The following is a 25,301-nucleotide window of genomic DNA, read 5'->3' on the forward strand; positions in this document are numbered from 1 at the left end:
TGTTCATTTATACACAAGTATTAAAAGTATTATTTTAATAACAAAAAATTAGAAACAATGTGAAATGCCCAACAACAGAAGAATGATTAAGCAAATTCTAACGCATGCATTGAAAGAATACTATAAAATAATTAAAAATCAGGGTAATTAAAGCCTGGGATTTATTTAATACTCTAACACATCACAACAAAAACTGGGAGGAGAGACAGACAAAATAAGACTGGCAAAAAGTTGATTACTGTTGAAGCTGAATGACAGGGGATTATTATACTCTCCTCTCTACTTTTATTAAAGTTTAAAATTTTCCATAATAAAAGGTTGTAGAAAATGAAGATAAAGACTAAATGATGGAACTATTCACAATGTGAAGTGAAAAGGGAACGCATTTTTATTTATATTATGATGATAATTGCGTGTGCTTACATGTACACTAATGTGCCGCATAACAATGTTTCAGTCAATGACAAACCACGTATACAACGGTGGTCCCATAAGATTAATACCATATAGCCTAGGTATGTAGTAGGCTATTGGTTTGGGTTAGTACTATAAGGGAGGAAGAAATTCTCCTCTACTCTTCTAGGTTCTTCTGGCTGGTCTAAGAATTAAATTGACGTGAGACAGATAAACAAGAGAAAAACAAAAGTTTAATAATATGTATACATGGAAGAAACCCAGGAAAACGAAACAACTCGCCAAAATTGCTAAAGCCCTCACCTTAAATACCATCCTCAGCTAAATCAAAAGAAGATGCTGGGAGTGGGACGAGTCAGGGACTTCAAAGGGAAGGAAGGCAATTCACAAGAAGGTGAAAAGGAGCAAACAAACGTTTGGGAAACAAATTTTTAGTCACACAGAAGCAGAAGGCCACAGAGGGGACCCAAATGAACGGGCTTTTCTAGGTTCCTCCCTGTCTGCCACCTAGTTTATGTTATGCTAAGTTGACAGCTCACTTCCTGAGATAGGTTTTTTTTGTTTTGGGGTGGTTTTTTTTGCTGAGAAAGATTAGCCCTGAACTAACATCTGTTGCCAATCTTCCTCTTTTTTTGCTTAAGGGAGATTACCCTGAGCTAACATCCATGCCAATCTTCCTCCGCTTTATATGTGGGTCACTGCCACAGCATGGCTGACAGGTGATGTAGGTTCATGCCTGGGATCTGAACCCATGAACCTGGGCCACCAAAGCGGAGCATGCTGAACTCAACCACAATGCCATGGAGCCAGTCCCTGAGACAGGATTTTTAATCTGAATTCATTTAGACAGTTAAGGGGGAGGTAACAAGAAAAACTTCCTGAGTCTTTTGTTTCTTAAAAATAATCAGCTTAAAATAATCCTCATGTTAAAGAGACACATTCTAGGATGGCAAATTTTGTTCCCTCAGTACATGTTCTCACAATGACGAAACCATCTAATGACGCATTTCTCAGAACACATCTCTGTTGTTAAGTTACACTGTACACATACAGACTGTAAGAATGAATAAACATAACAAAATGTGTTATCCGGTTGATTAAATGGGAGAAGTTAGTCTTTTCTCTTGTGACTTTTGTATTATGTAGTTATTTTCATAATAATGATGACAACAGAGAAATTCCTAAGGGGAGAAGTTTCTCCTCCCATTCCACCAAAACCCTTAATGGCATCTACTATCTTTTCCTAGTAGAATGAAATGGTTTTCAAAAATAGAGTACAATTCCAGAGTCAAGTTATTTTCTAATATACCTTTTTTATTTCAAATTTTTAAAAAATTTTAAATCCACTTTTCTTCATATTTTATACAAGCTAATACAATAGAACTATTATTGAACATGCCAGAATTCAAATATCTATGGTCAATGTCTTATCTTACTCGATTTTAAAGTAGATTCACTGGACTATAAATAAGCACATAAGCATAACAAAATGTTTGTAAAATAAATACGAAACAGCTGTCGGAGGACAATAAAACAATCTTAAAACGTCCCATTCTTTAATAATATTTTATCTTTAAGAAATAGAATTTGTCCTAATAACATTACCAAACTTCTGGTAGTGTTTTTCACTGTACTAAAGTTGGTTTATATTCCTCTAGGATGCACAACTTTGACAGGAGAAACGTTATGCTCCCTAACAAAAGAATATCTGATCAGGATTAACCAAAAAAAAAAAGGGATGGGGGAATGCTGAATATGGCCAGTAATTAAGGGTTAATTTACTTTTTTAATTAACAGTCCAGACAAAGACCTGAAACCGTAAAACAACTAGAAGAAAACACTGGGACAAAGCTCCTTGACATTTGTCTTGGCAACAATATTTTGGATATGATACCAAAAGTGCAAGCAACAATAGCAAAAATAAACAAAAGTGAGGGGCTACATCAAACTAAAAAGCACCTGCACAGCAAAGGAAACAATCATCACAATAAAAAGGCAACCTATGGAACAGCAGAAAATATCTACAGACCATCTATCTGATAAGAGGTTAATATCCAAAATATATAAGGAACTCATACAACTCAGTAGCAAAAAGAAAAAAAACCCAAAAAACGCAATCTGATTAAAAAATGAGCAAAGGGCTTGAATACATATTTTTCCAAAGAAGACATACAAATGGCCAACAGGTACATGAAAAGATGCTCAACATCACAAATCATCAGGGAAACGCAAATTAAAACCACAATGAGATATCACCTCACACTTGTTATAATGGCTATTATCAAAAAGACACACAACAAGTATTGGGGAGGCTGTGGAGAAAAGGGAATCGTCGTGCATTGCCAGTGGGAATGTAAACTTGTGTAGTCACTACGGACAACAGTATGGAGGTCCCTCAAAAAATTAAAAATACAATTACCATATGATTCAGCTATCCTGCTTCTGGGTATATAGCCAAAGGAAATGAAATCACTCTCTCTAACAGGTATCTGCACCCCCATGTTCACTGCACCATTATTCATAACAGCCAAGACATGGAAACATCCTAAGTGGCTACTGACAGATGACTGGATAAAGAAAATGGGATACATCTATACAATGGAATATTATCTAGCCATAAAAAAGAAGGAAATCCTGTCATTTTAGGCTACATTGATAGACCTTGAGGACACTATGCTAAGTGAAATAAGTCAGACAAAGACAAATACTGCATCTTGTCACTTATAGGTGGAATCTAAAAAAGTTGAACTCAAAGAAATAGAGAGTAGAAAAGTGGTTGCCAGGGGCTAGTGGGTGGGAGAAATGGGGAGATGTTGGTCAAAGGGTACAAACTTCCAGCTATAAGATGAATAAGTTCTGGGATCTAACATACAGCATTGGTGAGTATAATTAACACCACCATATTATATACTTGAAAGTTGTTAAGAGAGCAGATCTTAAAAGTTATCATCACACAAAAAATAGTAATTAAATGAAGGGATGGAGGTATTAACTAACCTTACTGTGGTAATCATTTTGCAATATATGTGTGTATCAAATCATCACACTGTACACCTTGGACTTACGTATTTTCTATGTCAATAATACCTCTAATAAAGTGGAGAGAAAAAAAACTTTTCACACACCTACTCACCCTTGAGTTTTCTTGTTTTGGAAAGTTACAGTTTTGGAAGGAAGGAAACGGGAACAGATACTTCAAGAGTAGTTAGAAAAATCACTAACCTATGATACATTATTTCATTCTATATAGGTCATGAAGATATTTAGTTTTTTAAGTTACTAAGAGCAAACATACGTCCTACTTACTTCACCCAACCTTCAAAGAGAAAAGGCATGTAGAGTACTTTTAAGTTTAAATTACATAAGCACGTTAGAGACTTTAACTACCAAGACTAGATAATCAAGAACTTTTTACTCCTTCAACCCCTTATTTTTGCAATCCACTTTAAGTAAGCTTGACACTATCTCTATGGAACAATAATTTACAATCCACTTTAAGTAAGGCATATTATTTCTATGAAAGCGCTATTACCATCTCTATTATTATAACTATTATATCTCTATGTAATAATAATCAACTGAACAATCACTGTGTAGATATGAATCTCAATTAGTTCAAATGACAACTGTGGTAAGGTTGACATTCCTCTTATTTTGCTGTTAGGCAAACTGTGATTCAGAGAGATTAGATAGCTTGCCCAAAGTCACAAAGCTAGTAAGTGATAGAACTGGGATATAAAAGCAAGCTCTCTATTGCACTAAACTGCCTTTCAATTTTTAAGAGAGGGAATTATGAATCAAAAGATGAAATTTCAGGGGACGGCCTGATGGTAGTGGTTCAGTTCACATGCTCTTCTTCGGTGGCCCAGGGTTCGCAGGCCCGGATCCTGGGCACAGACAGACACACTGCTCATCAGGCCATGCTGTGGCGGTGTCCCATACACAAAGTAGAGGAAGACTGGCACAGATGTTAGCTCAGGGACGATCTTCCTCAAGCAAAAAGAGAAAGACTGGTAAGAGACATTAGCTCAGGGACAATCTTCCTCACAAAAGAAAAAAAAAGATGAAATTTCAAGCCTTCAGTTTTAAAATGATCATTAGACATTCAAACTTTGAAACAAAGGATCTTACAGTATCTAAAGAATCAGAAATTCTACATCTGTCAGCAGATAGCCTGCAATTATTATCACATAAAATGTGCATGATAATTATCAAAAAAAAAAAAACCCAACCCAATCCCACAGCTTAACTACATAAACATTCTCCTTCATCTTCAGTCTTGTCCCCTCTTGATGAAATGAGTTTACTTTTCAAAACACATCACAATAGATCAATGTTACCCAACGGGAATTCTGAAGTCAAGTAAATTTGAGAAATGCTGAAAAAAAAAACTAAACCCATTTCTTTACTGTACAACTTCTCAGAGCCTGCATATACAGTGTGAACTGTGACTACCCAAAGAGGAGAAGAATACTTCCCAAATGTTCTTGACTAGGGAACCCTTTCTACATAGAGGAACTTGAGGGACTCGAGTTCCATAGAACACACTTTATAAAAAGTGCCCAGCTGAAAATACTGAGTGGTCTTCCTCTGCCAAGGAGAACATCACAGACAAGATGCTGGCGATGCTTATGCCAAAGGATGAAATCCAAACTTCTTAAGTCTAACATTAAAAAGCCCTCAACGATCGTTTTCAACCTATCATTCTTATATTTCCTAAAAGGGGTGGGTTTGAGTTTCAGTTCTGCCACACACTAGCCTCAAGGTCTTGAGCTTATAAAATGGAGATTATACCATCACTTATAAAATGAGAATCATACCATCTACCCTGTAAACTTCAATGAAAAGTTACGAAAAACAACAAAACAAAGTCTTAAGAGTTCTTTTAAAAATCTTGAAGCACAACTCTATAGATTTACTAAAAATAAGTGAATTGTATACTTACAATGGATGAATTTTATAGTATATAAATTGTATTATAATAAAGCTATTTTTAAAAATCAATGGAGAAAAAAGGGATTATTCGATAAATGGACTTACGACAACTGGGTATCCATCAGGGAAGAAATTGAATACCTTACACAGGTATTTCCAAAAGATCAAAGACTAGAGCATAAAATAATAAAAGTATACATCTACTATAAAAAGATCTTTACAACAATCATAACATTATTGAACTCTCTCCTCCAGACAAAATTATATACTCACTGTATTTTCAAAGTCTACACTTTACAATATGGAGTGCCATCAACTCCTACACACATACACCCCCAGCTCTGTGTTCTTCAAGACCCAGACATGATGGTAAAGAAAAAATACTTGGAGTTAGACATTGAGTTCTAATCCTCCTTTTGCACTTACTAGTTGTATTACCTTGAGCAAACAACCCTCCAATTTCATTTCTTCATCTGAAAAAGAAGGCAATACCATCTTACACACAGGATTGTGGTAGGGGCTAAAGTGGAGTACCCTATGCAAAGTGCCTAGCATCCTGTCTCATCTGTAATCATGAAAGTTATTTTCCTCTTTTCCCACCTCTAGAATGTATTCTCCAATTATTCCAAGCTGTTAAAACCTCTCCCTCTTAAGATACTGTCTATGTTATTCAGTTGACTAATATATATATATATTACAGATATATATATCTGTACTCTACTCATCTAAATTATCTGTAAACTGAAATTTGGTACTACTCCTTATATATTTTTGGTATTGTGGTATTCCCAAATCTATTAGCACATTTGTATAAATACTTACAATTAAACTCTTTTTGAAAGGAGATATTTTAAAAAGTTGATAAAAGATACAATATATTTTCCCCTTTCAATCTTTATAAAAAACCCCATGCAGGGGCTGGCCCCGTGGCCGAGTGGTTAAGTTCGCGCGCTCCGCTGCAGGCGGCCCAGTGTTTCGTCGGTTCGAATCCTGGGCGCGGACATGGCACTGCTCGTCAGACCACGCTGAGGCAGCGTCCCACATGCCACAACTAGAGGAACCCACAACGAAGAATACACAACTATGTACCGGGGGGCTTTGGGGAGAAAAAGGAAAAAATAAAATCTTTAAAAAAAAAAAAAAAACCCCATGCAAACAGTATTACCGTCTTCATTTTGCTGATGAGGAAAGTGAGACTCAGAGATGCTCGATAATAATGGAATGGATGCAGGTCCACTCAGCAGACACTAGAACCAACCTTTTCTCTGCTGGATTGTAGAAGCACAGACTTTAAGCAAATACAATTGCCCCTGAGGTCTGCTTCAGCCAGTTGCCAATTATTGACCATTGACAGCATATTTAATCTAAACTCAGTTTCCTCCTCTGTAAAATAGAAATGAAAACATCTACTTTCAAGGGTTACTGTGAGAATAATTCGGTATACTGGCATGCTTGGATGATATTAGGTGCTTAATGGTTACTTTCTGTGGTTATCATTGTATCCATTCACAAATTTATTTGAAAGTAAGCTTGCTATTTCTGATGAAACGCTAATATGCTCTTTGTATAGAATGCATATGGGGAAATTTTTCGCATGTTTTTTAATTTTAATATAAACCATAAAAAGGTAGCTTGGAACATTTTACACATCTGTGACAAAACCCACAGGAGTCATGTGGAAGAAAAGACAAATTCAAAGTATGTGGCTGGGCAGGACATACTGGTCTGTTTGAAGGGCTGTACTTCCCTCAAAAGCTCACAAGCTAAGAAAAAAGTCCAAGGGAACTATGACAAAACAGTAATTAATGACTACAAACACTGTATTTCCAGTCCTGTGATAAAGTTTTTGTGCAGAGCCATAAAAAGGTCAATTCCACATTTTAAATTCTCCACCTAACTCCAAAGCATCATTAACCAACATCGGTGATAATGAGGGAGAAGTGAGTCCTTAGTAGCACAGAGCACCAATTGTAAGTCAAATGTATTAGGCATTTTATGTGCATTAAATCATTTTTTTATTGAGTTCATAATAGTTTACATCACTGCGAAATTTCAGTTACACATTATTTCTTGTCCATCACCATATAAGTGCTCCCCTTCACCCCCTATGCCCACCCTCTAACCCCCTTCCCCTGGTAACCACTGAACTGTTGTTCTCTTTGTCCGTGTGTTTATCTTCCACATACGAGTGAAGTCATATGGTGCTTGTCTTTCTCAGTCCGGCTTTAAATCATTCGTTTACCCACTCAACAACTGTTATAAATCGAACTGTGTCCTCCCAAAATTCATATGTTGATGTCCTAACACTGAGTACCTCAGAATGTGATCTTATTTGGGTATAGGGTCATTGCAATCTGATTAGTTAAGATGAGGTCATTAGGGTGAGCCTTAATCCAATATGACTTAATGACCTTATAAAAAGGGGAAATTTGGATGCAGACACAGACATAGGGAGAACATCATGTGAAGATGAAAGCAGAGATCAGGGTGATGCTCCTACAAGCCAAGGAATGCCAAAAATTGCAGGCAAACCACCAGAAACTCAGGTGAGAGGCATAGAAGAGATTATATCTCACAGCCCTTAGAAGAAAGCAACCCAGCCAAAACCTTGATCTCAGACTTCTAGGCTGCAGAACTATGAGACACTACATTTGTTGTTTAAGCCAAAAAATTTTTTTAAAAAAAGCCATATAATAAAAATAAAAGATTAAATGGGAAATATTAAACCAAAAACAAAGGCTAAGGAAAAGCATTTCAGTTGAACATCAAGCTCAAAAGTTTCTAAATAGCCAAGATAAAAAAGAAAATCTAAAAAATACTCACCTAGTAAAATAACAAATACCAATTTCTTCGAGCAAAAACACTTCCTACTACTAAACTCTTCAGAGAAATTATTACAAGGATTTTTATATATGAAGCATTGAATATCATGCATCTTCAACACAGTTGAAAGGAAGATTTCTAGAAACACTTTTTTATATTCATTCTCAACAGATATAGAAAACATAACATTAAACCACAACCTAATTGAGGTAATTCCACAAAGAGTTAACAATGTAGTTCAAGTACTCAGTATCAGCCATCATGTATTGTATTACATGCACAATCTCAACAGTCCTTCAATATATATATCATTTTTCTCCCTTTTGGTAGCAGTGCCAGAGATGAGATTTGAAACCAGAACAGTCTTACTTCAAAGGCTCCAAAAATCACTACAATACATTCCTCTCAGTCATTCCTAAACTACAGATTCACATCTGTAACTATTATTAAATGTCTCCAACCAGATGTGTGACAAGTACTTTTAAACTAAGAACTCCTTTATCTTTAGTCCTTCTCTCTCTCATCTAACCCCCCAAGAGGTTGGTTCACCAAGTCTCTCTCAAATGTGCCCCCTATATTTAATTTCCACTTGCCTAAATCAAGTCCTTAGCATTTCTCCCTTCAATTACTATAAGACTACTCCAAATTTCCATCCTTAAAAGCCAAATAAACTATTACAGTTATCTTTCTAAGACACAGATCTTATCACTTCACTTAGGACAGCCTAGCAGGGCCTTCACAATGTGGCCACACAATCTACCATCTGGTACCACTCTCCATAATATAGCCTATTCTGAACCACATCAGATAACTATAGAACAAAATCATGTATGATGCTTTCTCTCAAAACCTCTGTGTCCTTTTTCTCATCTGTCTAGGACACTCTTCTTTTCTACCACATACGCTGCATACAAGTTCAAAAAGTAGTTCAGGGGGCCAGCCCCGTGGCCGAGTGGTTAAGTTCGCAGGCTCTGCTTCGGTGGCCCAGGATTTTGCTGGTTTGGATCCTGGGCACGGACGCGGCACTCCTCATCAAGCCATGCTGAGGCAGCATCCCACAGAGCACAGCCAGAAGGACCACAACTACAATATACAACTATGTACTAGGGGGCTTCGGGGAGAAGAAAAAAGATATATAAGACTGGCAACAGATGATAGTTCAGGTACCAACCATTAAAAAAAAAAAGCAGTTCAAATATCACCTCTTCATACAATCTTCCAAAATATCCCTGAACAGAGTTTTTTTATAATTTTCTATCTATAGCATACCATACTATGCCAAATTTTATACATTTCAAAATCCTTTACAAGGCTATGCATTCATAAATAGCCAGAAGCATGCATCTTTGTATTCCCCAATACCTGTATGATGACTGGCACAGAAGTGTTCAATAAATGTTTGATAATTAAATTAAGCTCTCTAGTCAGTGCCCAGTGTACATACACTATATCATTTACTAAAGACTAAGTCATCTGCATAAAACATCAGACCTCCAGAGAGACAAGCTGACGTTGTTTTAAAAACTGCAAGGTCTATCTGGCAAATTCACCCTTATGGAAGTCGTCATACCTTTGCACCAAGACAGCCACAGCAATGCCTATAGCAAGACCAAAAAAATCCTGAAACCGCAATTTTAGATGGATCAATTAGCTTAACAAGTACCCAGCTGAGATCCTACTGTTAACACTGAAGTATATACAGTACACTGTTTTGAGCTGAAAATGTTTTAAGATATATATTATTACTTAGTCTCCTCAATGAGAAAGGAATTTCAGTGCAAGACTGGCAAACACCTGACTCTGAGGAGTCCAATACCATAGGCCTTCCAAGACGAACTGGCTACAAACTTGACCATAAACACTAAATAAATTGGGCTCTCGGGTGAAGCTATTTAATATTTAGTACTATCTATCTGATTACTTACCAAAAAATGTCGTCCAATAAAAGACAGTTTTAGTTTGGGATCTGTGCCAAGATAATTGTTTTTATACAATCAAAAACTGCCAATAAAGCAATAAATGTTTTGAAGTCTACTGTTCTTAATTGTTTTCTCAGTAAAGTGACTGAGAATTTAATAATGAAGAGAGAAAATATGTTTCTAAAACCAGCTTACTCCTTGTGCAAAATATCAGTTTAAGATCATCCAAACCTATGGTTTACTGAAAACTGAGAAGAAGTAGAGTTGTTTGCTTTTTTACCAATACTTGTCATCTTTTAACATACCATAAAATTATTGGGGTTATGTTTATAAATATTGTCTACCTACCCATTAAAATGTAAGATCCACAAAGGAAGGGATCTTTTATTTATTGGGTTCACTAATGTATCCCAAGAATCTAAAACAGCACCTGACACAGAGTATGTGCTCAATAAATGTTTGTTAATTAAATGAATGAATGAATCTCCACTTTTAGTCCAAATTATACTAAACTAAAAGTTTACCATAGTCTACTTAATATCCTTAATATATAAAGAACTCTCGCAACTCAACCACAAAACATCAAACAACCCAACCAAAAAATGGGCTGGAGACATGAACAGACATTTCTCCAAAGAAGATATACTGATGGCCAATAGGCACATGAAAAGATGCTCATCATCACTGATCATCAGGGAAATGCAAATCAAAACTACACTAAGATATCACCTTACACCCGTTAGAATGACAAAAATATCTAAAACTAATAGCAACAAATGTTGGAGAGGTTGCGGAGAAAAAGGAACCCTCATACACTGCTGGTGGGAATGCAAACTGGTGCAGCCACTATGGAAAATAGTATGGAGATTCCTCAAAAAACTAAAAATAGAACTACCATACGATCCAGCCATCCCACTACTGGGTATTTATCCAAAGAGCCTGAAGTCAGCAATCCCAAAAGTCCTGTGCACCCCAATGTTTATTGCAGCACTGTTTACAATAGCCAAGACGTGGAAGCAACCTAAGTGCCCATCAACAGACGAATGGATAAAGAAGATGTGGTACATATATACAATGGAATACTACTCAGCTGCAAAACAGAACAAAATCATTCCATTTGCAATAACATGGATAGACCTTGAGAGAATTATGTTAAGTGAAATAAGCCAGCAAGAGAAAGATAATCTGTGTATGACTCCACTCATATGAGGAATTTAAAACTATGGATCAAGAACAGTTTAGTGGATACCAGGGGAAAGGTGGGGTGGGGGGTGGGCACAAAGGGTGAAGTGGTGCACCTACAACATGACTGACAAACATTAATGTACAATTGAAATTTCACAAGATTGTAACCTATCAATAACTCAATAAAAAAAAAAAGTTTACCATAGTCTAAGTTTTTCACAGACATTACTTGTATACATGAAATCTTTTTATAATACATATCAGAGGAACCTGCTAAAATTTTCACTTTAAAAGCTCCCTTGATAATTTTTCCAAGCATTAGGAGTAGGGAGAAGAGTCTCTGTCCCATCTTTGTCAAGACAACTCTTCCTCAGACATAGCTGATATATTGTTATAAAGACTAAGAACCATAAAATGTCACTTATGGAATTTAAAAGCACCATTGTATTTTGTCTTTCTTCACCCCTGATCTCATACTTTCAACCAAGTATATATTCAGATTCAGCAACAGCAATATTAAGAGACAGAATAAGTTTAGGAACAAATTAGCAAAATAAGAAAGTTAAACCAACATGAAATGACAAGGGTTGGAGAGGATGTGGAGAAAAGGGAACCCTCGTACACTATTGGTGGGAATGTAAATTGGTAAAGCTACTATGGAAAACAGTATGGAGACTCCTCAAAAAATTAAGAATAGAACTACCATATGATCCAGCTATTCCACTTCAAGGTATTTATCCAAAGAAAATGAAAATACTAATTTGAAAAGATATATGCACCCCTATGTTCACTGCATCATCTTTCACAGTAGCCAAGATAGGGAAACAACCAAAGTGTCCACTGATGGATGAATGGATAAAGAAGATGTGGTACATACATACAATGGAATACCACTCAGCCATAGAAGAGGTGGTACAATGGAATACCACTCAGCCATAAAAAAAGAATGAAATCTCGCCATTTACAACAAAACAGATGGACCTTGAGGGTAATACGCTAAGTGACATAAGACAGAGAAAAGCAAATATTGTATCATTTCATTCATACGTGAAATCTAAAACAAAAACACACTCATGGATACAGAGAACACAATGGTGGTTACCAGAGGGGAAGGGTGTTGGGGGGTAAGCAAAATGAGTGAAGAGGGTCAACTGTGCAATGATGTATGGTAACTAGACTCTTGGTGGTGATCACTTTGTAGTGTATGCAGATGTTGAATTACAATGTACACCTGAAACTTATATAATGTTATATACCAATTTTGCCTCAATTAAAAAAAAAAGTTAAACCAAATGACATATAAAGTCCTCTCCAACTTTTCCAGTTCTATCATGCTCTACCTAATATTTATGAAAGCACCATAAGGTGTCTATACTATCAAGAATATAGAGAAACAATGAAAGAGTATTAAATAACAACACTAGCTTTTATTAAATACATAAATGAAATTCCCCAGTGACTATTTACAAGTATTAAGTTGCAAAAGATGTGATCTACATAACTACCTCTAGATATATGAGCCATTGGGGGAAAAAATCTTGCTGGGGCAGATTTGATATGGATAACTACTTCAAATATGTTATTTTCAGCTAACGGTGTATAAAATACATAGTATTTTTATTGAGATATATTTGACATATAACACTGTATAAGTTTTAGGTGTACAACGATTATGTATACACTGAACGAATATACATTGAATATATGTATACATTGAATTTGAAATGATTACCACAATAAGTTTAGTTAACATGCATCACCAAACATAGTTACAATTTTTTTTCTTATGAGACCTTTTAAGATCTACTTTCTTATCAACTTCCAAATATACAATACAGTATTGTTAACTATAACTACCTTGCTATATATTACATCCCCAGGAGTTATTTATCTTATAACTGGAAGTTTCTACCTTTTGACCACCTGTATCCATTTTGCCCACACTTCACTCTCATCCCCACCCCTATGCCATCTCTGGCAACCACAATCTGTTCTCTATATCTATGACTTCAGGGTTTTTCTTAGATTCCACATATAACTGAGATCATATGGTATTCATCTGCAAGGTTTTTTTAATGTACCAAGTTTGAACCAGATTACTGAATATTCTGTATGCCCCTTAACATATGTGTATATCATATTTTGTGTAAATTTATGTATAAACATACATAATACATTAAGATATAACAGTTTAGTGCCATCATTTGTAAAAGACTATAAACAACCTATCCATTAAAAGAATAATATAACCATACAATGGAATATTATGCAGCCATTAAAAAAGACTAAGGTAGATATCTACATGTGGATGTGGAACAAACTGTGCAATTCAGTGAGAAAAGTTAAAGTACATTAGGCTTCCACGTGTGTGCACATGTGTATGTGTGTCATTATATGCCAGAGATAGGGAAATATAAACATGAATGTATAGGCAAAGAATATTTCTGAATGGATACAAAATAAATTGAAAAGAGTGACTATCTTTTGGAGAAAGATCAGGGAACTAAGGAAGGAGGGATACTACTTCTCACTATGTACCCTTCTGTGCTATTTAAATTTTTAACCTGTGCATGTATTACATTTTTAATTCCAAAAAACAAGCTATTGTTCCTATTTCTGTAAACCTGGAATTTTTAATACTAGAAATATAATTTAAAACTAGCTTTAGAAAAATAAGAACAGTATATTTATTTTTAAAGAAAAAGCAAGTGAGATACCAAAAGAGATATCAAAAAAGGGAGAGCTTTTTTATGGAAGAGGACGGTTATCTACATGCCAATTAACTCAGCCAAGATCTGTGAGATCAGCATAGCCTTCTCTATGCCAAAGTTAATCTGCTGCGTGGTCAAGTGTTTTTAAAAGTTGCCGGGAGGGGAAGAGGAGGAAATCTAAGGATTAAACATGAAATACATAGCTTGCTTTCTAGAACATAAACATTTAGAAAATACAGAAGCATTTTAGAGTTGACAGGATTTTGGACATCAAGTACTCCATACCTCATTCTCCTTTTTTTTTTTTTTTTTTCACAGATAAAGAAACATATTTTCACATGTACTAAATGACTAGCCTAAGATAACTGCTCTCTTCCATTTGGACAGACAACCACAGTTCAAAAGTTTTGTAAGAGAGAGCACTAAAATCAAAACCTCAGGACCCTCAGTCCAGTAGTAATTCCCATATACTGAATGGAGACTCAAATGCTGTACGTACTGATTTGTTAACAACTACATGACAAGAGTACAGAAAAATATTTTATCCTATTCCATTTGTATAGTTTTGGCTCACTAAACTACTTTATAAACAGGATATAAAGTAAGTTACTATGGAAACACAGTTGTGAGAAATACCGCTACAAAATTCGTGTGTGTGCATGCATGTGCTACATACTAAACTGTTTCCCCCTAAAATTCATGTTTGAAGCCCTAACCCCCAAAGTGACTGTATTTGGAAACAGGGCCTTTTAGGAGGTAATTAAGGTTACACACAAAAAAACTATTAATAACGATTAATCTTGGGCAATAAGATGAGGAGAGTGGTTTACTTTGACTTTATACATTGCTGTTCCAAGGGAAAGTTTTACAAGTTTTTGACTTTTATAATTTAAAAACTAAATTAAATAAATGAAAATCAATCCTAAAATAAATAGGTAAGTAAAAACCAAATATTCAAATCTGTCAATAAATGCTCCTTAAAATCCCAGCACAAACTTTTAAAATACCATGTCTAGGTACCGTAAATGTTCACAGCTTTGTATACAAAAGCAGACATGCCTACTGAAAAGTGAACAAAAAATGCTGCTCCAAAATAAAGATGGATATAAATTTTCCAAGTTAAAAAAAAGGAAAAATTCAAATTCAGCAATAAAAACAAACTAACTCTCAGGGCCAGGCCGGTGGCATAGTGGTTAAGTTTCCGCTGTGCTGGCCTGGGGTTCACAGGCTCGGATCCAGATGTGGACGTAGCACTGCTCGTCAGGCCATGCTGTGGCAGCGTCCCACATAAAACAGAGGAAGACTGTCACAGGTGTTACCTCAGGGCCGATCCTCATGGGGGGGGGGGGGAAGCTAACTTTTGATACACACAACTTGACTGAATCTTGAGGGAATTATGCCAAGTGGGGGGAAAAAAAAAAAGATAATCCCAAAAGGTTACATACTATATAATTATATAGAACATTCTTAAAATGACACAATTATAGAAACTGAGAGCAAATTAGGGGTTGCCAGGGATTGGGAGGGGAGCAGTTACAAAAGGCAACTTGAGAGTGACAGAACTGTTCTGTCCTGACTGTTGCCAGGCACACAGACACAGATGATAAAATTCCATAGAATTAAATACACACATGGGCACACACACTAGTGCAAATTAGACTGGGAAATCTGAATAAGATAAGTGGATTGTATCAATCAATACTGAGTGTGATACTGTACTATGGTTATGAAAGATGTTACCACTGGGGGAAACTGAGTGAGGGGACAACAAACGTTCTATTATTTCTTAAAACTGCATGTGACTCTACAATTATCTCAAAATAGAAACAATTAAAAAAGAAAAACTCTATGAAAGGACAAAAAGAGGAAGATGTTTTGTTTTGGCAATCACTTATCTTCTTACAGGGCCATTTCAAATGAATTTTCATGGAAAGAAGTGTTTTACCTGTTAACTGAATCTTACCTAGACTTACATGAGTACACTCAGCCCCCCATATTTTCGGGTTCCGCATCCATGGATCCAACCACAAGCGGGTGGAAAGGCCTATGATGGTTGTGTCTGTACTGTACACGTGCAGACTTTTTTTCCTGTCACTGTTCCCTAAACAATACAATATAGCATCTATTTACCTAGCATTTACATTGTATTTTGTAATATAAGTAATCTAGAGATGATTCAAGTATATGGGAAGATGTGTGTAGGTTATATGCAAATACTATGCTATTTTACATAAGAGACTTGAGCATCCAAGGATTTTGGTATCTGTGGGGGTGCTGAAACTGATCCCCCAGCGGATACCAAGGGACGACTGTACATCCCTCTTTGACTATTCCTCATAACACTCTGAGTTTTCCTCAGAAAACTTATGAAGACCTAATATTATCTTATATATGTGTCTGTAATCCCCACTAGAATGTAAACTCCATTAGGGCAGAATTTCGTTTCATTCAATGTATTCCTATCACCTAGATCAAAGCTTGCCACCTTGCAAGCACATTATTAAACGAGTGAAATGAATGGTATTACAAATAAAGTCTTTGTTATCCACTTTGTGTGTTGTCCAATAAAAATGTTTAAACTTATACCAGCTACCCAAATGGCAAATTCCTAGTACTCACTTTCCTGCCAGCTGATATAGGTTTGTGAGATGAAAAGTGTGATCCTGACTTAAAAACAGTTTTGCCACACACCTTATACATTCCAAAGTTAGCATACAAACTTCAAGTTACCCACTACTTTCTTCCATTTGGACAGACAACTACAGTTCAATAATCTGTAGCTATTTTACTGGTCTTGAAAGTATACTCTCAAAAACTGGAGGAGGAAAGGAAATATACAGGTTAAGTATAGACTTATTATTAATAATATTCAATAACAGAAGCAACTAAGACTGAAACCTCACCAAGTATCAGGCAACGCACTGATAGTGTCACGTGCAATCCAATCACAACTCTGAAGTAGGTACCACTATTACTTCCGTTGTTTGTTTTTTTTTTTTAAAGATTTTATTTTTCCTTTTTCTCCCTAAAGGCCCCCGGTACATAGCTGTGTATTTTCAGTTGTGGGTCCCTCTAGTTGTGGAATGTGGGATGCCGCCTCACCATGGCCTGATGCGCGGTGCCATGTCCGGGGCCAGGACTCGAACCGGCAAAACCCTGGGCCACCGAAGCGGAGCACGCAAACTGAACCACTCAGCCATGGGGATGGCCCCTATTACTTACATTTTTAAAATGAGAAACACTGAGGCTTAAAGTCTAAAAATTGGCCCCAGATCACAAAGTAGTAAGTGAGAGAGTCAGGATTCCATCTTAGACATGTCTTACACCAAAGCCTTCACTACTAACTAAATTAGTAGAACTAAAAAATAAGTCTATTTCAGTAAAATAAACAAACCTACTGGGTTTCAAATAACGTACATAAAATACAAATATTGGTATAATAAATAGTTTACCTGCTAAAAATTGAGCACCTTGAAGATTTAAAGTCTAGCTGAGATTATAATTACATCATTAAAATGCCAATAATCAATCTTTCAACTGAACCCAAATCAAACCACACTTAAGCCTTAGAAGATGCCAAGTCCAACAGAAATATGCAACGTCAAAAACTTAAAGTAAATGCTTTTTTTAAAAAAAACAAACATTTACCAAACAACAATCTTGAATGCCGAGAACATGTTTACTACCACACTGCCAGATAGTAAAGCTGGAGTATGAAAATGTAATACTCGTATCATACAACAAATGAAAGCAAGCAACGAATCCAAAGTATGGTTCCTTTACCAGACGGAAACATCACTGCAACTCAAATGTACTAAGAAGAAAAAGGCTTTGTGCTTCAGTTTTCCAATGTGTGCAAAATAAGGATAAAATGTGCTCTTTAATTTACCTCTAAAGTTTTAACACGATCTGAAGCACTAACAAAAGAATTCCGCAAATATAAAGTATACTAAAGCAAGGGTCAAAAAGTCAAATACCTAAAGAAGCCAGGCATACAAAAGTCCCCCAGTCAGGGAGTGAGGCAAAATGGAGAGTCTTGCCCCCTCAACAGTCCTAATTCCAATACAAGTAAGAGTTTCCCTTCAAAGGAAACCAGATGTCCGTATTTCTATATTAAAACTGATTTTTTTAAATGTTGTCAACTAATTCAATCACAATCCACCCACATGCAAATTAAAAACACAAAATTATACCATAAATTTTAGCCTCCAAAATGGCTAAAATTTTAAGACAGCTAATACCAAGTGTTGAGAGTGTGGACCAAATGGAACTCACACCACCACTAGAGTAATGTAACTGTGGTACAATCTCTTCAGAAAACTGTTTAACATCTACTAAAGCTGAACATATGCATACCCTGTTAGGACCCAGCAATTCCACTCCCAGGTTAGCCAACAGAAATGCTTAGACTTGTTCACCAAAAAAAAAAAAAGTTCAAGAATGTTCAAAACAGTGCTCTTCTTAACAGACAAAACTTGGCAACATTCCATTGCCCATCAAGAGTAAAATGAGAAAACAAAATGTGGTATATTCCTACAATGTAACACCATACAGGAACTACAGAGGCTATTCCTACATAACATGAATGGATCTCGCTAATATGCCAAAAAAATAAAAAGAGTACAAACCATAGGATTCCACTCCTATAAAGTTCAAAAAAAGTACAAAAAAGTGAAAAAATGAATCCAGAGTGTGAGAATGTAGTGTCAGAAATCAGTACTGTAGTTACCTTTGGGGAAGGGTCGTGACTGGAGCCGGCAAGAGCAGGACTTCTGGAGGTACTGATTATGTTCTGTTTTTTCACCTGAGTGCTGGTTATAAGCTATGTGTTCATCTTGTGAACATTCTAAGCACTTATAATTTGTACACTTTTCCCCAAGTATGCATACTTCAATAAAAACTTTTAAAACACATAGAAGATACCATGGAGCCCAAACAAAATATTTCTGCAGGCAGATCCAGCTTACCAGAGCAGATAAACTTATGAGCTCTCAGGTAGTCTTACATTTAAAGAAAAGCAAAGAAAAAATTAAAGCAAAATAAAATTGTCTCAATGATGCTACATGATTAGGTCAGCAACTAACAAAAATTTTTAATTTCTCCTAATAGCAATACCTCTTGGAATGCATCACCTATTTTAATTGCCTCATATACTTAATTAACAAACAAAGCCTGTCTCAAAGATATGGTTAGGAATACAATAAAAGGGAGAAAGTTGACTAAAAATTAAACAATTATGTGTAAAAATTCAAAGCAGTCATTAACCACCAACACAAACCTCTTCCCTGCTTCCTGAGCAACTTTACTTGCCACTCACTGATAGCAATTTTATTTCATCCGTAGGAGCTCACAACCTAGGTACTGAGTTACTAAGAAGCCTACAGGAGAAAAGAGAAGCCTTAGGCTTCACCCAGTCAAGTTAAAGCAAGTCCTACAGAATCCAAATACGTCACTCAGCTATTTACTCAAATAACTGTTAAATGACTGAATGTTAATTTTAAAATGGCTTTTTAGCATTAACCGCCTGTCCTCTCAAGACCCTATATCCCAATTACTTTCCTTTTCTGAGATGTGAAATGCAAGTTTGAGCAACTGCTAGTATTTTTCCTCCACTCCCATCTTCACCTGTTTATATCCTGTCCTATCTTTCACGTCTCAAATCTACTACCTTTATGTATTAGAAAACCCTAGAAAGATCACATATTAAACCGAATACCAGCATTTTTGAAAGGACTTCTTTCTGTAGGTAACAAAACTACTGTTCAGTTTCATTGCTTACTAATCAAACATTACTCTTAGATTAATCTGAGTCACAACTCACACATCCAGCAAAAGTTTACGTTGAAAATGCAAATTTGCTGCTCAAAATTCCACCCATAAAGCACTTTTTACAAAACATTTTAAGCTACAAATTAATCTTCTTAGCATGTCAACCTCATCGAATACATCTGCATTAAAGTCAAGACCATCACTGCAAAAGAAACAAACTTTTTTCAAAAACACACAAATCTCTGGCAAGACAATTAATACTCTTCATAGGGCAAACAAGTGCTAAAACATCAAGCCAAGTTCGTTTATAGTTTAAAAAAAAAAAGAAAAATGTTCTGACATCCTATTGCCTATCTGACATTAAATTGCCTATCAAATTATTTTAAGATCTAAAAACTATTTAGAATTTCCAAGAAAGTAGGCCTTTCCCACTTGGTTTAGAAATGCTCATATAGTCAGAAACAAAAAAAGAAAATCTGACACGTGTTCTACTTTTTCCTCAAGGGCAACATTCTGTAAAATAGATTACACTTATAATTGTAAGTAAACTCCACTCACTAACTAAAATGTTGCAAGTCAAGAGATAATAACAAATAACTAAGAAAGACGAACAGCCCTAAGATATCCAAAATCAAGGGCACACAAACGTGTGCTGCACATGACACGCTTTCAAGGCTTCATGCTAAGAGTCTGCTTGATACAAAGTTGTAGAAGACAGGATCCCTACTGACACCCAACAAATTTATTCTAGCTTTCAGGAAAACTGTGTTGAAATGCAAGTCTTCTGAAATTCCTACTCTAAACCCTAGACTAAACCTAAGCACACTATAAAGGCTGCTATCCGTTCACTCCAAATCCTTAGAAAGCATTTCCTGCCTAGAAAACCTTTCTCCCGTAAGCCTTATCCAAACTTTTTCCGTTCTTTCAACCTACTCTAGGAAGCCGTAAGCCCGCCCTCACCTCCCGCCCCCTACCCACACGCACACCCACTGGGGAACCTCCACACTCGGTGGACTCCACCGCACACGGGCACGCAGGACACATGTGCCTGCAAACCCAACCCCTTTCCACACCCCCGGAAACGACACCCCCTTTATCACACACCGCACGCCGCAGCCCATCCCCCTTCCTCCCCGCCCCCACTCACCTCACCCCAGTCCACCCACCCACGTTCTCGGGAGCCCAGCCTCCCCTCACTCCGCGGCTCGCCGCAGGCTGCGGGGAGGGGAAGCAGGAAGCAGGAAGCAGGGCCCGGGCCGGGCCTAGGCCTCTCAGACCGCCTAGGAAGGTGAGGAGGGGAGCCCGCGGGCCAGGCACGGCGGCAGGGCCTCCTCTCGCCCCCTGCGGCCCCCGGCCTCCCCTCCGCCGCGGCCCCCAGGCCGGACCACACTCACTTGCCAACCGCGGTCCATCGAGTACTCCGCCGCTGCCTCCTCCGCTGGCTGCGACGCCCGCCCCGGGGCCCCCCAGGTCCGGCTTCTTGGGCCCCGGGGGCGGCCCGGCTCCCCCGCCCGGGACGGCTCCGGAAGGAAAGCCGGCCCCAGGAGCGCCCGCCAGAGCCAGGGGGACGCTGTTGCTATGGAGGCCGAGGCCCGGGGCAGCTCCGGCGGCCGGGTCCTCATGCAGGAACTGACACTCCTCCCCGTAGAAGCAAGTCTTATCCTTAGCGTAGTAGCGGCAGTACTTCAGCTTCACTCCCGCCGCCGCCCCGCCGGGGACACCCCCGACCCCCGGCGGGGCCACCACCGCCACCGCCGCCGCCAGCGAGGAGGAGGAAGAGGAGGCGGCGGCCGAGGGGGGCGGGAGGCCGCCGCCACTGTTCATGGCAACGCCGCAGCCTCGTCTTCCGCTGCCGCCCGAGGAGCCGCCGCCGCCGCCGCCACCATAGACCGGGGAGGGAAGGAAGACGCTGCCGATGCCGGATAAAAGCCTGGGCGGGTGGGTCTGTCCCGCTGCGGGAGCCGGAGCCGCCCGGGGAGAGGGGGGGAGGGGAGAGGGGAGGGAGGAGGGGGTAGGAAGGAGGGGAGGGGAGGGGGAGAGTTGGGATTCTCACTCACTCTCTCGTTCTCTTTTCTTAAAGGGGCCGCGCGGGACGACGGGGTGGGCGTGCGGACCCACACGGGGACTTCGAGGGCGCGGGCTAGGAGAGGGGGAGCGGCGGCGGCAAACGGGTGCGGAGGGCGGAGAGGCCGGTTTATTTTTAAATTCTGCCTCCACTCGCTCGCTCGCGCGCTGGTTCCTCCGACTTGTTTATTCCATTTTCCTCTTCCTGAGACGGCGGTCGCCGCTGCGCGTGCGCAGAAGCGCGGTGGCTTGTGGGTAGCGGGAGCGCGAAAGGAAGCCTGGCCTGGCGTCGGGCCCCCGGGGCATCCGCGAGCCGGCGGCGGTTGGCGTCCGCGGTGGCCTTCCCAGAGTCTGATGCGGGTGGTGGAGTTCTCACGAGACGAATACCTTCCTCTTTTGCATATCCTCCTACTTATAAAGCCAGACGTCGTTTTTTAACTGAAAAGACAAAATTAACCGAGTGTGAAGGGCCATCTTGAGGGGCCGCACCGGGGGACGAAGCCCAAGCTCTCGCTTGGTTGGAAGAATAGTTTCATTCTGTGTGCCACAATTCCTCTCCCTTTTTTTCCTCCTCCCAACTCTTTCCTTCCACTTGAAGGTGATGAGAACTACAGGACTGATTACCTTGAGTTCTGGGCCTTTTACAAAAATCTGAACCAAAAAAGGTTGATTTCGACAAGCCCCCTGCTCAGCGCCGCACCTGTTTTCTCTATATTTATGTTACTGAAAGCCTCAGTAAAATATTATGAAAAATAAGATGCCACCTGGGGACAACGTTGCCTAGGCAGCACTAGAAGGTTTCATTTATAAATGTACTACGTTGCTTTTCTCCAGTCAGCCTAGACTTGATTGGAGATTAATTTTTAAAAAGATAGTTTTTCCCTCAGCTGTCTCTGGTGTTTTGCTCTGCTATATTGAAAAAAAAAAAAGGTTTTCAGGAATTTTAAAGAATTGCCATGAAGGGGAATGTAGTTTTAACGTTTCAGTTTTTCTCGTCTGTAAAAGATTTTCTCAAAAAGGCAGTGTCGCAGTTGTGAGGGGGCTTGTTTATTGGCAGTATCTAAGGAATTGTGGCAAACCAGAGGTCACGGAAGAGTGGATATAAGCAAGTGTACCACATTGCAGAAAGGGAAAAGTGGACTCCATAGACCACAACACTGGTAAGCCTGGTGATTTTCCTTAGCTAAATTCAAAAATAATAACATTGTATAATGCCTTTCTGTTTAGAAACATTTTCGCGTATTTATTTATTCAACAAATATTTATTAATGCACATTACGTGTACCAGGAAGTGTGCTAGGAGCTGGGGAAGCAAAAGTAAACAAGATGCAGTCTTGTCTGAGTTCACATGGCTTGTTTATCCCCTGGTTGGAGAGGCAAAAAGTACACAGGCGATTATAAACCAGTGTCTTAAGTGCTAACTTTGTCACATTGGCTATCAGAAGATATTAAAGATGGTAGTCTTCATAGAGAAAGTTGATACCCCAAAAGCGGAAGTTGAGAACATCTGCTTTGAATTCAGTACCCAGTGTTACTCTGGGTAAGTTGCTTCGCTTCTCTGTATCTTAGGCATGAAACAGATAAGAATAGTACCCACTGCATACATAAAGTATAAACTAATAATGTATTATGAAGTGTACCATGCTTACTAAGAATCGAGTAGGTTGTAGCTATTGCTATTAGTAGTATCGCTGCTAGTAGTAGTCACTGTATAAGAGTGTGGGGAAAGAGCATTCCAGGCAAAGTGAACAGCTTGTGCAAAAGGCCTTGAGGTGAAAGAGAGCTTAGGTTGTTAGAATAGTGGTAGTGGAGAATTGAGAAGGGACCAGAACACAAAAGTCCTTGTAAGGCGTGTTAAAGGATTAGACTTTTTCTTGAGAGCAATAGAAAATTATTACAGCATTTTACAAAGTTAAGTAGTAATATCATCAGATTTCCCTTTAGAAAAAAATTTCGATCCTCATAAGACCCCTATGAGGAAAGTAAAGAAGATGGATTATCACCATTTTGTAGATGAAGAAACTGAGTAAGGCTTGGAGTTACACAAAGTTACCAGCTTGTAGATTGCAAAGCCAGCACTTAAACTCAGGACTTCTAATTGCAAAACATGTGCTCTTTCCATTACACATTTTGCCGTTTCTTAATGAAAATACATGTCTTTTGATGGCTTGGACAGGAAAGTAGTGTCTGTGGTGAGACAATGGAAGTTCATTAATCGTTAAGTTCATGCCAAATTAAGCATATCATTCAAACAAACCTTTACTGAGCATCTACTGTGTATTATGTACCAAGCAAGTTCTGTGCTAGGATCTGCTATACGAAAATGTGTAAGATGTACCCTTTGTCCTCGAGAGTTCCTGGGAACTGAGGGAAATGTCAAAGGTAAAGTAAATCATCCATCAGTACCACATTTGACAAAGTTTTCTATTAAATCTTTGTGAACATGTTGGAGAAAAATAGGCTAACATACTACAGTTAGGTGACTTCAATGCTCTTTGATTAGTCATAATTGAAATGTTAATAAAACTGGCTTTGGAGCTCCTTGAACAATAGCCAAAGAATATCAATTGATCAATACTTTGCTGTCCTCCTTTGGACTCTGTTCTTAACCTATTTTTATGAAAAAAATGTTATCTGCTGCTTAGGTGAAGAAATATATAGCATATTTAGCAGATCTGCAACCTTTTGCAAAACGATTGGGGGTAGCTAATGCAATAAATGACAGATTAGCATTTGGAAATCTCCATCAGCTGGAAAAATGGACCAGTGCTAACAAAATAAAACCTGAATTAAATTAAGGGAAACAGAGCGAACAGGAGCTTTAATACATTGCTGATGATACACCCTCTCCTCCCGTCTCCCCAAAGCAAGTTGGTAATGTTTTTTCAAAAGCCTTTAAAACGTACATAGCCTTTGAGCTGTTAATATTCTACTTGGCAAGTAAATCCTAAGAAAATAACTATAAACAAGAATTTTTATGCTTCATTGTGCTCCTTGCCGTGTTGCATATGAAAGCCAAAGAAGAAAAAGTTGCAAAAAACCTAAATTCTAAAACCAAGGGGAATAGTTAAATAATGGCCTATCCACTGGAATATTATGCAGCCATTAAAAATGATGGCCATGAAGATGTACATTAGTGCCTATGATACAATGTAAATATTTAACATGATACAAAATTGTATATGCTTTATTACTATAATGATGTAAACAATAAAAAACCTGATAGAAATAAAGACTAACTGCTTCAAAGCATTGACAGTGGTTTTACTAAGGTGGTAAGATGACAGAGTAGGCTTTTCCTATTTTCCTCTACTTCCCAAATTTGTATCATGAACATATATTATTTCTGTTTTAGAAAAATAAGCATTGAAATTTACTGTAATTTAATCTTAACCTTTTAATTCTGAGGAGTAAGTACATGGATGTTTGTTAAATTGTTCTCTGCATTTTTAGGGGTTTTTTTGTTTTCAAATAAATTAAT

The 25,301-nt window shown here is 38.1% G+C and overlaps 1 protein-coding gene across 8 annotated transcripts in view; it reads right to left on the reverse strand.

Moving 5' to 3' along the window:
- The window catches only part of PAN3 (poly(A) specific ribonuclease subunit PAN3), a 137,517-nt gene extending 115,930 nt beyond the window's left edge, over nucleotides 1–21,587 (reverse strand). For all 8 annotated transcript variants that reach the window (XR_006889093.1, XR_006889094.1, XM_046664635.1 and 5 more), the window contains exon 1: nucleotides 21,151–21,587. Coding sequence is in view for 6 of the 8 variants with exons in the window: in XM_046664635.1 (XP_046520591.1) it covers nucleotides 21,151–21,580 (430 nt within the window). In the remaining 2 variants the exon portion in view is untranslated. The remainder of the gene's footprint in view (nucleotides 1–21,150) is intronic.
- Nucleotides 21,588–25,301: the final 3,714 nt, after the last annotated feature.

This window comes from Equus quagga, chromosome 6 (genome assembly GCF_021613505.1).
Source record: "Equus quagga isolate Etosha38 chromosome 6, UCLA_HA_Equagga_1.0, whole genome shotgun sequence".
Classification (NCBI taxonomy): Eukaryota; Metazoa; Chordata; class Mammalia; order Perissodactyla; family Equidae; genus Equus; species Equus quagga.